This window comes from Neurospora tetraspora, assembly GCF_033439725.1.
Source record: "Neurospora tetraspora strain CBS 560.94 chromosome Unknown B0H65scaffold_4, whole genome shotgun sequence".
In the NCBI taxonomy this organism is placed as follows: domain Eukaryota; kingdom Fungi; phylum Ascomycota; class Sordariomycetes; order Sordariales; family Sordariaceae; genus Neurospora; species Neurospora tetraspora.
In genome coordinates, this window is record NW_026944386.1 from 4,712,702 (window position 1) to 4,726,118 (window position 13,417).

The 13,417-nt window shown below is 49.6% G+C and overlaps 2 protein-coding genes across 2 annotated transcripts; both read left to right on the plus strand.

Moving 5' to 3' along the window:
• The first annotated feature begins 3,701 nt into the window (after positions 1 to 3,701).
• B0H65DRAFT_467452 (uncharacterized protein) lies at positions 3,702 to 5,246 on the plus strand. The gene is made up of 3 exons (XM_062826907.1): positions 3,702 to 4,465; positions 4,564 to 4,705; positions 4,768 to 5,246. Exons 1-3 carry the CDS (start codon positions 3,747 to 3,749, stop codon positions 4,960 to 4,962), a joined length of 1,056 nt encoding a protein of 351 aa, XP_062682333.1. The 5' UTR covers positions 3,702 to 3,746; the 3' UTR covers positions 4,963 to 5,246.
• A 1,070-nt stretch (positions 5,247 to 6,316) lies between these two features.
• Positions 6,317 to 9,142, plus strand: B0H65DRAFT_212397 (uncharacterized protein). The gene is made up of 5 exons (XM_062821952.1): positions 6,317 to 6,608; positions 6,665 to 7,016; positions 7,071 to 7,408; positions 7,456 to 7,766; positions 7,821 to 9,142. Exons 1-5 carry the CDS (start codon positions 6,445 to 6,447, stop codon positions 8,858 to 8,860), a joined length of 2,205 nt encoding a protein of 734 aa, XP_062682334.1. The 5' UTR covers positions 6,317 to 6,444; the 3' UTR covers positions 8,861 to 9,142.
• The last annotated feature ends 4,275 nt before the right edge of the window (positions 9,143 to 13,417 follow it).

The window sequence follows — 13,417 nt, forward strand, 5'->3', positions numbered from 1 at the left end:
TGGGGTTAATGCCCAAAGTTCTTCTCTCAATCTCTGTGTGAGCTCATCGTTGTTGGACAACCGTCTGTCTTCCTTGCGTTGCTTGGTCGGGGGCCCTGTTCTCTGAAGCCGAGCTTCTGGGCGCCAGGCCCTGTCACCATTCGATGCAACTCATGATGCCTCTCCATGGTGTAGTTCGAGAAACGGCAAAACGAGACCTTGAGCACTTTTCCTCGTTCCCTTGGTGTATGGCTCGTCACTGTCGGACAGGTGACTGGCCTTCCCAATCGCCGCCTAGTCCCGCGCCCAGCACCTGATGAAGTGGGCTCGGCGACAAAGATGTCTGTCGCCATTCCTCACCATCTCCGCGATGGTCATTCCGTTGCGTAACACGATGCGCAACGTCGTGACGGGATGAAGATCTGGTCAAGACCGTCCTCGCTGGGAGGCATCTTGGCGCCAAACAGGCTCAGTGCTTCAGCATCACGGCCAGACACAAGGTCAACAACGATCAGTCGTCTCCATCACGGAGTTTCACTTAAAGTTTCTTAAGATTAAGATTCGGTGTTGCACCCGTCCGATAACCGACGGATGCCAACCACCCGGCTGGCCTGGAGAGCAAACACTTTGGCATACTGTAACACCTGTCAGTTTCCGCGCGTTTAATCGAAAGTCTAAACCTAGACGGCGATAGAGTTCGCTTGGGGGCCAATCGTACCATTCCCACCTCGCTTCTGACATTGATGCGGTGGAAGGAAACAACAGACCAGTCCGTGTAACCTCACGTGTGATTTGAGTCGGGTCCCTGCGATGCGACAAGGCTATTCCAACGACCGTCGAAAGTCGACTCGAGAGGATAACCACCAGTTTGGCGAATCCTCGCCGTCAAGGAAATAATCCCATGATAGCCGGAACCTCAACTTGGCGCTCGGATCGGCCCAACCCAATTGTCGTGTTGGTAACGCATCGCATTCCTTTCTTCGTCAGGAGACAGCAATCGAGTCAAGCGACAGGATCTAAAACCTCCCAAGAAAAAACGGTTTGGGCATTTCGACGACACAACAACAACACCGATGGGATGGAATTGGGAGCAGCAGGCTATCTTCTAATTGTAGGAAACGTTACATGCAGGCACCCAACATCTGCAACAACAACCGAGCCCTCGGTTCGGTAACCAGAGGGTCACACTCACACACTTCACATTTCAGTCTGGCGCTGGGAAGTCGTCCAGTGTTCAGTCGTCTTTCTCCGCACTCTTGACATTCTGGGAGACACGGCCGGGGCCCGGGGGTTTGCAGATGCAGGGAGCGGAGCGGGGGAGATGGAGAGGTTGGGGAAAGTGGAGACACCCTGACGAATCACCTTTCTGTTCCCCAGATTGGGTCACGTGCTGTTTTGCTTGATTTTGCAGGCATCCATTCGTTGAAACCTTGTCGCGTTTTCGACAGCGAAGAGAACGCAAATGCAAACCGTTGTTTGCTCAAAATTGCGGTTCCAATGGCCCACGCTTTTCGATGCCAGCAGTTATCTCAATCAACAGCCTCAAGCTACTGCTACTGTAGGCAGACACGATACAGATACGAAGTATGGAGTCTCGAGGCTATCTCATTCGGGCCGGTGTCCTTTTTTTCTTATCACACATTCGTTTTGATTTGCTTGACTTCTTTTCCGCCCCCCCTTCACGAAGCCCAAATGATGACGGGAGTGATCATTCCCCCAACGAGCGCAAGAAGCTTTTGGCGTCGCGGGCGGGTCCTGCTGCCAAGCGGCGTGGCTGGAACCTCGTTTCTTTGCGGCGCAGTTGGGCGATGCAACTTTGTTGTCGTGGAAGTATCCCGCATCTTAAATTGCTAGCCTCTGCCGCCAAATCAAGCGATCATACTAACAGCACTTGGACTGCTATACTTATCGAACATCATCTTGCATTCCACTTTTCCCACTTACACCTCAGCACTTCCCCAAAACGGGTCTTTAAATCCGACACGATTATCAACATATCTCTGACCGACTCCACGTGAGTTCGCTGTCTATTGATTCCGTTGTTTCGTTTTGTTTTCCTCTCATGCCTCTGGCTTTGCTCCAACGAGCCGTCATCTATCTGTTTCAACAACGTCCCGTCTTACGCCGTCTTGCCGTCTTGTTTGTACGCATTTCCGCATTCCATCTGTCTCAGATTGCGCCGTGGCTTTGATCAATCTGTTCAATAAATCCAGCCTCCATTTGTTATACCCGTGCGAGCCGTGTAACAGCGGGGAAAGCTACAGCATAGTTGTCACGTAGCCTGTTGCCCTCCTCTTCCTCTCGAGTCTCGACAACCAGGGGATTGCTTTCAATAAATTGTTGGTCGATTCGAAATGGCCATTGGTTCAACCAATGTCAGCCCTTACGAATTACGATAGCCGAGCGTTACATCGGTGGTGGATTAGCTTGCGGGATGGCACTGGCTCGACTGGGCACTGGGGCACACGATGGCTCACTCTTTCGTCCTGTCTTTTCTTCTGTACCCTGTCCTGTCTAGGCTACAGGTACCCTGCCTGCAGCATGCAGTGCGGTTGTGTGCGGTCGTGTGCGTACAGTGTTACAGAGCTTCGTCTGATTCACTTTCTATTCTTGACTTGCGCCGTGTCACCGTAGGGAGGGAACGAGGTTACCTACCTTTTGGCATCTGGGAAAGGTCGCGTATCGTCATCCATCTCAACGTTACTACTACCCTCTTACTTGAACATCCAACACATCCTTTGGGCTGTACCGTACCGTACTGTACCCTATCTCGTGCTCTTTTCAAGTGAAAGCAGCGGCTTTATCACCTTATCTGTCAAGTGGCATTGAGAACTCGGATATCAAGCGGGAACCAGGATTGATATCGAACGGGAGAGGTGCTGCATGGTTGATGAAGTGGCACACATGATCTATCACCCTTATCTTGATTCGTCTTTGGCTTTGCTGTTTGCCGTGTCTTTGGAGGTCTTCGGCGAACCCGTCGTACGTAGCAGGCGACTAGCACCGGCCACTCCTTCCAGTTCCAGATTTGGATTCCCACGGTGCGCCGTACCACCTCCCCGGTCCTCGACCAGTCCAAGTCGCACACAAGTTCCCCGCGCCCACGCCGTCGAGACTTGGCGCTTGACTCTTATTCTGGTCTTCCCCCAATTCTTGACCTCCAATTCACTTCCCTTCCCCCTTCTTCATTCCTCTAAATTGCTTTCCCCTCAACTGTCGGGAACTGTTTACCCATTGACCCAGCAGTTCACGACAACGCCACCATGGCCGACGAAAAGCAACCGGCCGTCGCCCCGGCCCCCGATGCGACTCGCGAAGTCACCAGCAAAGATGGCTCCCACGAAGAGATCACCACTCCTACTCGTCCTCCCGGCTGGATGTACAAGGGCTTCAGGGTCTTCGGCCACGAGCTCTGGTACGCCTCGCCCCTCGTCCAGCTTCTCTTGGTCGCCTTGGTCTGCTTCATGTGTCCCGGCATGTACAACGCCCTCAGCGGTCTCGGCGGCGGTGGACAAGTCGACCACTCGGCCCAGGACGACGCCAGTACCGCGCTTTACTCAACTTTCGCTGTGGTCGCCTTCTTCTCCGGCTCCATCGCCAACAAGCTCGGCGTGCGCTTGACTCTTTCCTTCGGCGGTCTGGGATACGTCATCTACATTGCTTCTTTCCTCAGCTACAACCACAACCAAAACCACGGCTTCGTCGTCTTCGCCGGCGCTCTTCTCGGTGTTTGCGCCGGTCTCCTCTGGACCGCCCAGGGCACCATCATGATGTCCTACCCCACCGAGGACATGAAAGGCCGTTATATCTCCTGGTTCTGGATCATTTTCAACCTCGGCGCCGTCATCGGCTCCCTGATTCCCCTCGGTCAAAACATCCACAAAGTCGCCGGCCCCGTAACCGACGGCACCTACGTCGGCTTCCTAGTGCTCACCTTGATCGGCGCCATCCTGGCCCTGATGCTCTGCGACGTCGACAAAGTCCAGCGCGAAGACGGCAGCAAGGTGATCATGATGAAGAACCCCTCCTGGATCACCGAGTTCAAGGGCCTCTTTGAGACCATCACCTCCGCCCCCTGGGTCGTCCTTTTGTTTCCCATGTTCTTCGCCTCCAACACCTTCTACACCTACCAGTCCAACGACATGAACGGCTCCCAGTTCAACACGCGCACCAAAGCGCTCAACAACACGCTCTACTGGCTCGCGCAAATCTTTGGCGCCGTCATTGTTGGTTATGCCCTGGATTTCGCGGGCGCGAGACGCTCGGTTCGCGCCAAGGGCAGTTTTGTTATGCTGATTGTCCTGACCATGGCTATTTGGGGCGGCGGGTACGCGTGGCAGAAGGATCAGCCGACGAGGGAGGAGACGGCTGAGAAGGACTTTGTGACGGTCGATTGGACGGATGGTGGGAAGAAGTATGTTGGCCCGATGTTTTTGTACATGTTTTATGGGTTTTATGATGCCGCTTGGCAGACTTGCATTTATTGGTAAGCTTTCCCCTTTTCTGGGTGGGATCGGTTCGGGCCGGTGGACGACGATGCTTGGTGTTGCAATGACGAGGAACTAACGGAGTTTTGTGCAACAGGTACATGGGCGCTCTCTCCAACTCCGGCCGCAAGGCCGCCAACCTCGCTGGTTTCTACAAGGGCATTCAGAGCGCTGGCGCTGCTGTGTTCTGGCGCTTGGACGGCTTGAAGAAGCCTTTTGATACCATGTTTGGTGCTACTGTAAGTTTTCTTTCCCCGTCTTCCCCTGGATCTTCTCCAAGTACTGACCAGTTCTGTCACAGTGGGGTCTCCTAGGCGGCGCCCTCCTCATCGCCGCTCCCGTCATCTGGATGAAGATCCAGGATACCGTTCCCCTCGAACAAGATCTTAAGTTCAGCGACGAGACCGTTGCAGATGTTGCGGGAGCCCAGGGGGTTGCTGGTCAGGCCCAACCCGAGGCGGTGGGTGCTAAGGAGACGGCTAAGGAGGTCGTTTGAGCTTGGTTCTCGACGATCTTTCTTGCTTGGAGTTGTTGCTCATGTGCGGGTAACGGAACGCACCAAATATGGGATTTGTTTGAGTAATGTTGGAATGAAATATACGAGAAGGTAATGCAGAAATGGGGTGGATGGGTGGATAATCTGGTCGAACTTGTCGGAGCTCAGGGGATTGCTGTTTATGGATTATATGATACCACGACGGACGGACGGATGATACAACTGACGCCGTACATAACTTTCTTATAGTAATGTAGTGATGACTGTAACTTTCTTGGTGTCATAGTGCCTATGTCATTGTGTATTTGGATTCATTTTCGGCGATCTCGGGGTCCTACCGGCATCGTTTGGTGTCAGTTGACTCGTGACAGCAGTTTGCACCTTGAAGCTATCGCCATGTCTTGGCATTGATTGGCGCTAGAGGAGTGTAGGTGGATCACTGGACACGGTCCAAAGCAAGGTCACCCCGTCGACCCTTCAAAACTTTATGTCAACCACGTCGCATTTCCGTTTGTTTCGTTTCGTCTTGATCACTGACTCTGCCTTTATCCAGTTGCATCAGCTCATTTCTCTCCAACGAGTGCCCGTCGGACGACGGTGAACAGTCTTCGCAACGACCCCTTCCCACCCAACATACTCTGCCAATGGTACAAAGTACTCGTCAGGGATACAAGAGAACTGAAATGATCTACCTTGGACTTGTGGCAGGGCAAGGAAGCGATGGAGGCGATCAAGCCGAATGATGATGCATTGGAGCACAGTCAATACAGAATTGAAGATATAAGCAGCCTTCAAGAAGAGAACAAGCACATACGACCATAGATGGTAGAAAACTCGGGATCCCGTCCGCTCTCCCATAGATAAGCTACCATATCGGAGGACTATCTATGGGAGCCGTTTTCGACAGGGGTTTGGATGACTCAGCTGAAAACGCCGCCCCCGTTTCTTGTACCGTTTTCCCATTGCCTTCGCCGTCGAGTGCACCGTTCCACTTACGCCAAGCCCAGCTGAGGGGGCTAGGCATACACTACACAACCTACTTACCCCTGCCATTTACCCCTGACACCTACTCCATATACTTAGTACTTCTAACTGGGAGGTGTGGTTGGCTTTTGGGAGGTGTGGTTGGCTTTGGTAAACACTCTTCTCCGTACGTATATCACTTCAGGCGAGTTAGAAGGGCCTCAAGATATATATTGCGTCTTTACCCTCAGATTCCTGACTGAACCAAACAAGCACACTTTTGTCCCATTCTCATTGCATTCACTGTATATCCATTCTTCCCAGTTGATTCTACCGCATGAATTACGGCCCCTACGTTGCGAGGGTTGCGTTGGTTTTTCATATGAAACCCTCCTTCCGAGTTTTCTAATGAATTTCTCCTCCCAAACATACTGAGCTCGTTAGCTATTGCAGCTTGAGAGGGTATTGTTTGAGTCTCACGGTGCCGATCACACTCCATCCATATGTAATACGGAAGGGATGGAGCTACAAAAACCGCCGATACCGCCGATTGTACCCGACGACGAAGAACGGAAAAGAAGAGCATTTGCCGACGTCGACGAATTTACGGTAACAACACATGAGCGTTCGCTTTGTAAGAAGACCAAAGCCGAGCGAGAACGCGCGTGGTGTCTATGGAATAGGTATGTACCTTATCATTTTGCTGTTTTCTTTAATATTGCGTACTAACGCCTTTTAGATTTGTCACAGATGTGTTACAATTAACACAAAAAGAGGCTGATAAGGTTTGGTTTGGCGTGTGCCAAAACAAGAAAAAGTCCATTGCTATCTGCAAGAGCTTTCTGGCCGACTATACACGCTATGCAAGATGCAGGCGTCTGTATATAGACGGTACCGAGGAACAGAAGCAGGTACCAACAGTTCAATCAGTAGTGACTATTATTGCTTTATGGAAGCATATAGTAGCTCAAGCTGATGCTGTAGTGCTCGCGAAGAGAAGGGATCATGATTCAAATGAAGATTCAGACGAATGTTCCGAACAATGGACATTGCTTGGCAACCGTGGGAAGGCCCGTGGAGAGGTTATCCAGGTAGATTCCCTCCTTACCCGTACCGATACTGTGTACTGACATTTCTTCTCACAGTGGATCCAATCAACTCTTGCACAAAAGTTCAACCTCTCATGCAAACAAACATTTGAGAAAACCGAAGCCACAACAGACGATGTTCTGCTTATTCTTAGCACTTTGTGGGAACGCGCAGTCGATATACCTTGTGATCCTAGACATCGGCTTGCCTTTCATACATTGGTGCTGATAGGAAGCATTGGCTTTCGGCCCGGCACTTATGATAACATGCTTTATCGACAAGTCAAGCTACTTGTCATTCGCGATCCGGATACAAAGCAGGCAAGGCTTGTCGCTGAGATCACGATCAATCAAAACAAGCTATCGGCTAACAAAATTGATAAGGGGGCAGATGTGTATGTATTCTTGCCTTTAACCGTTGATCCAAACTAACTCTTTCTAGGGTGACCTTTTCTGCTACTATGGTACCATGCCAGATCGTTTGTTTAGTTACGTTTGTAGCTATTCAAGCTCTACATGATGATGCCTTCAAAACAGAGTTTTCGTCCTTCGACGAATTACTTCAGCGTCCAAACTTGGAAGATGTTGATTGCATTGAACTTGGGTGGAAGGATGGGATGCAGGAAAAGCCTATCTTTCCCTTAAAGTACTACAAATATCTGGAACTTTGGAACCGGACATGGTTGGTAGCGGGCAACAGAAACACTCTCCGGCCCTATGCGCTGCGAATCGGCGGTGGAAATAAAATTGATGGTAAGAACCCTTTACCCGTTTCCCTTACTATTTTGCTTACAATTTTTACACAAGGTTCCCTTACATCCGCTATTCGAAACCACATCCTGAGCCATAACACAAAAACATTCGAAACCTCTTACCAAGCGAGGCATATTCCACACAATTTGATGTCATTCGTTTTCGATAGTACATCTGAAGACGATTCCAAGCTATTCAAGCTATTGGCCTCCGCATCCTTGCGCAGGGATGACAAAGCACCGCTTTACCCGACAGCGGCTACGCTAGAAACGTTTGAAAATCGCGAGTATATGAAAGCACTTCGCGCACAGCGTCGTCACTTCCGGGAAGAGCTCAAACTCTCTGCAGACCATAGAGAGGTAAAGCAACTTACCGCAAAAATTGGAGATCTACGGACGGTATTGTCAAAGTTGGCTGTCAAGCAGGCTCGAGAAAACTACTTCGCTGAAGTTGATTCCCTTAGGGCTCGTGGCCTATCAACCGAAGATATGCCAGCCCCCCCTCCAAATCCTTTCAGATGCTCCTTCGGTCCCAGTTTACCTGCAGCAACAATCATTGGTCGATACTTGAACCCCAAAGATCCGGTTTCCGACACCGCTACGAAAATAGTTTTTCCAAATTCGACCGACAGTGGTTCTGACCAAACTACCCAAAAGCGGCTTGCAGTATCGGAAATGCTTTTTGCGTATCTGAATGATAGGTACGGAGAAGTAGAAGGGATTGCTCAGGAAATGGAGCAAACAGCCTCCGAACATAAGAAAGCAGCTTCCACGCTCTCTACATGTCTTCTCTGCCTACAAAGCTTCACTCGTCGACGTAACCTCAGTAGACATCATCGGAGCGTCCATTTCACGGCAACGACCTTTGAACCTTTCTCATGCCCCGAATGTCAGCGGCAAGGAAAGGAAGAGTATAGAATCGAGAGGGCATCGGAGTGGAGTAACTATGTCGAAAGAGTACATGGTTCCATCAATACTCCGGATCTCTTCACTAAGCCAATCGTCAAACCCAAACCAATGGCTACAACTACCAAGTCGAAATCCGCTCCTTGTTTAAGATGCGGCCAATTGTTCTATGCCGGAAATAGTTTTTGAAGGCATATGAATAAGTATCACAAAATCGACAAGCCAGTCGATTGTCCCAAATGTAAGGGAGAAGGGGAGAATATCCAGATTAGTGACCTCGCTTCGTGGCTTACACATACGTCGGATGTTCACGGTTGTAATGGGCAAACAGGAGTTGTTATTGATAAGGAATGCCTACCAAAACAGGGACAGAAGAAGAGGAAAGGAGAAAACATAGTGGAGGAAGCTATAAAACGTACTAAATTAGAATCCTAAGTATATAGAATACAAACAAGAATGCTGTCTCCATCTCTCCCACCGAGATATCTCCTCCTGGAACCACGATGCCACATCTCGCTCTCTACAAGCGTGCTCTGATCCAAAGTATAATCGACTGTAAACTAAAGGTGACACGGATCCAAAAGATGACGACTCAGCAGAAATAGTCGGCTGTACTGCCCGCGCGATCCCCGCATCCGATCAAACCTGCTTCACTTCGGAACTACAACGGCACCACCAAACGGCAATCTCGCTTTGTTGGGGCGGCCTCACGCCACAAATAGGTTGACTCGGGGATTCGCGACATTGCGATGTTCACGTTGAAGAATCTTCCAGTAGCTCGCTACCTTCGCCCTTCTCAAAAGAACTAGAACTGGAAGTGATACACACTATTGCGTCATAGACTCTAAACATCCAAGGCATCCGTCCTAGATTCAAGAAAATTTTCACCTGTTGGTGATATCCAATACATATGACACCGTGAGATATACAGTATCGTTAAGTCATCCTTGTATAACTAGGCCATCACTTTGAGATGCTACGTTTTCCTGACCCGCCAGTCTCTCCTCTCTCCATAGCAGACACATCATACTCAATCAACCGTATACACGCTTGCTCGATCTCACAACATCTCTGTTCCAAGCCCAGAAACCCTGCCCTTGTCACAATGAAGGCCAGTATATAAAGACGGCCTTTCCAGGCCTCTTTAGATACTGGCTCTTCAGCAAGCAACAACTGATACAATCGACCAGTACCTTTCGGCTACTACTACCATTATTCTTATTTCCCAGCGATATACTCCTGTGCTTGTAACGGTTCGTCACACGTTGCTTGCTCATCAATTTGCACACTAGTATTCTGGGATCTGCTGCTGCACCCAAAGTTTCCTCAATCAAGTTTTCCTCAAACCTCACCTTGTGTCACACGGACACTCGCCGGTGACATTCACCAACACTTCAGAGATAGAGTTATTGAGGCTCTGCGGCCTCAAGGCGTAGGATCAGCCTCATCGATGCCTTGCGGCCTCAGACGTCAAGGATCAGCCTCGCCCAACCTAACTCCCTGTCACCGACATCAACACAGCCGAAACGTCACCAGGCTATCGAGCCAACCTTCGAACTGCCGACTGAAATTACCGACAGCGCTAAACACTTCCACAGAGCAACTACAGCCAACCAAGCAGAAGCAGGACGACTGGACGAAGGTCAGCGTCAGAAGGAAGAAGGAGAATGGTTGAAGGCATCCAGAAAGATCCACTTGTATGCAGATCAACTAGATAGACAAGCGTCGATGCCTGGAGGCCTCCGGCCGTAAAGGCTCGGTACGTACCGACCTTCTTTGGTATAAGAAGGCCTTGGAGCTTAGCCTTCCTCTGGAGGTTGAAAGGATCAACAAGGCCTTCGAGACCAAAGAAGATTATCAGTGGAATTGGACCTTCTTGTTCCAAGCCCCGAATACTGCCCTTGTCACACCCAGGGACCTGAACCATCTAACTGTCATTGGGATCTAATCAATAAGCAAAATGCTCTCTAGAGCAGTATGCTAGAACGATCCTAGGGTAGAACGAACAACGAACAACAATCCGAAGTCAGAAACGATCCTAGACAGTAGAACGATCCTGAGCTAGAACCATCCAAGAAACTAGAACAATCCTATACTAGAACGATCTTGAGCTAGAGCGATCCCAGACACTAGAACAATTCTATACGAAAACGATCCCAAATACTAGAACGATCCTAGGGTAGAAGAATTCTAAACTAGAGCGATTCTGAGCCAGAACGGTCCTAAGCTAGAATAATCCTGAGCCTGTTACTCGCACAACAATCAAAGTCCTATCTTAGTGCTTGCCTGCGCCCCGTAACACTTTCCATTGATTATACTTTGACCAAGGACCTTGCGAGGACAGAGCTACCTACCAATAACTTGGAGCTCCTCTATCTTAGTATTAGCTTTTTCAAATCTTCGTCTTCATCCTTCAGCAGCAGGGGCGTAAAGTTGTAGAACTCGTTGCCCTATTCCGGGTTATCACAACCAAGTTCAAAGCCGCAGGTGGAATTCTGAGTTGGAAATGCCGCAATGGAGTGATAACCATTCACAAAACTGTGAACTTCTTCTCATCATCCAGCATGGTTGATCCAGAAAGAGGAGTATCATTTCATCGCTCATACAAGCGAAATTACTAATGTGAAGGAAAGTCTCGAGTACCTTCAACACCTACTCAGTGGTATAAAGCCACAGGTTAAGCTGCGATTCCCTGCATCCAAACCAAGACCATGTAGCTGTGACGAAGCTACTGCAAATGTGTTGGCTCACCCAAGCACCACCAAGGAAGAGACCATTTATCCGATCGAGGAGAATCAAGGCCTCTACCATTGTACCAAGCTTGGCCATGACTGGGCAGTCATGGCTTAATCCCGTGGCATCTGGACCGCACAAGCACTCGCAAAAGGAGAGTCAAAGGATAGAATAGTCTTGCTTCTTCGTAATAGAATACGTCATCTTAACATCAATAGAAGTCACTAGAATTTCCAAGATTCGTATAAATTTGCCTATCCTCCCAGATCCTTCTGGTAGCACGCTAGGAAAATGAAACAAAGGGGAAGGAATTGAAAAAGACTGAGAATACATTATATGTCTTGGGAGAAACCAATAAACCAAACCCGTCCCAACATGGTGCCGATGGATATCATCCGTCCCTGGAGGTCAGAATCAGATGGTCGGTAATTCGGTGGCAGCCAGAGTACGTTCTGGCCGTTGCAAGTAATCCAAGACCTATCCTGTCCCAAGCCATAGCCATGGCTCTCTAGATTATCTAGTACAACTTGGCTTTCGGTAGTTTTTGTAACTATTTTAATACATCCAACATTGGTACGTAGGTAGCGATTAGTATGGTCAAACGATATATAGGTCATCATAGTATCATGACCTTCTAGGGTCTGGAGGCAGCTCCCCGACGCCGGATTCCAGATCTTGATCGTGTTATCCTCCGAACCGGACGCAAGCCGCTGGCCATCAGGCGAGAATGCCACTGAGACAACGGTCTCACTATGGCCTTCTAGGGTCTGGAGGCAGCTCCCCGACGCCGGATCCCAGATCTTGATCGTATCATCCCCCGAACCGGACGCAAGCCGCTGGCCATCAGGCGAGAATGCCACTGAGAGAACGGTCTCGCTATGGCCTTCTAGGGTCTGGAGGCAGCTCCCCGACGCCGGATCCCAGATCTTGATCGTATCATCCCCCGAACCGGACGCAAGCCGCTGGCCATCAGGCGAGAATGCCACTGAGCGAACGGCCCCGCTATGGCCTTCCAAGGTTTGGAGGCATGCATTCCAATCCAATTCTACAGCCGGCTTACTTCGAATCCATTCAGGTTCTTCTGCCCTGAAATTCCTCTTTATCAAGCTACCGCTTGGAGCAAATACAAGCGCTGATATGTATGCTTGAAGTGGAGCTTGCTCTATTATTGACTTATAAGACAGAGCAAACCGGTAAGCATCCCAAACAAGCTTTGATAACTGCGACTGATCATTACCTCCCTATATCTTTAGTTAGACTAAGTTCCTAGTGCGGAGTTAGACTTATACTTACTAGCAGGCCCTCGAGCTTTCTAATAGCAACAACGCCCGCAGGCATAGCTTGGAGTAGACTTAGAGCTTCTAGCCAGTAAAGGTACTTCGTCTTAAGGAATGTATAGACAACCCCGTCATCCCGTAAAAGATCATCCCGTTTTGTGTTCGTGCCGGAAACCGAGTCACACAAGTGATCAACCCAGTAGACGCACGAGTACCGCACCGTCGCTAACGGGTCCGGATCCGGTACTTGGACCTTGTCGCTCGGAAATCCCGGTGCGCTTAAGCCGTATATATCGCGTCGCAATACTATAGACATGGTATTAAGTGACCTCAAGAAGATAATATGGTGCACATCTTCTTTCCCTTCAGGAAAGATCCAGTTCTCCTGAGAAGCTTGGTTACTAGCTTTATCAGAAGCATTGCCCAATAGAAAGTCCTTGGCTGATTGATGGACAAAATAAATAGTTCGTTCTCGTAGCGTTAGAAATGAACCGCAACGCCCTATGATCGCTTCCAGGGATTTAGGATTGTTGCGAATAATATTAGGTAGCTTGACGAGAGTGGCTAATTCATGAAGACTGATTGGTTGGTGAACAATTGCGGTAATGGCAAGAATGACTTTGCAAAGATCGGAATCCCGGGATAGGCTTATGTGTTGTTTCATCCGCGCGTATAGAGCATCCAGCCCGGGTGGAAACGTGTGTAGGATCTCTTCGATATGCCATTCCTCGACCTC

Coding starts and splice junctions, on each gene's coding strand:
- B0H65DRAFT_467452 (XM_062826907.1), top strand. CDS start 3,747: ATGATGTCCTACCCCACCGAGGACATGAAAGGCCGTTATATCTCCTGG. Junction 4,466..4,563: donor TGGCAGACTTGCATTTATTG/GTAAGCTTTCCC, acceptor TTTGTGCAACAG/GTACATGGGCGCTCTCTCCA. Junction 4,706..4,767: donor ATACCATGTTTGGTGCTACT/GTAAGTTTTCTT, acceptor GTTCTGTCACAG/TGGGGTCTCCTAGGCGGCGC.
- B0H65DRAFT_212397 (XM_062821952.1), top strand. CDS start 6,445: ATGGAGCTACAAAAACCGCCGATACCGCCGATTGTACCCGACGACGAA. Junction 6,609..6,664: donor GCGTGGTGTCTATGGAATAG/GTATGTACCTTA, acceptor AACGCCTTTTAG/ATTTGTCACAGATGTGTTAC. Junction 7,409..7,455: donor ATTGATAAGGGGGCAGATGT/GTATGTATTCTT, acceptor AACTCTTTCTAG/GGTGACCTTTTCTGCTACTA.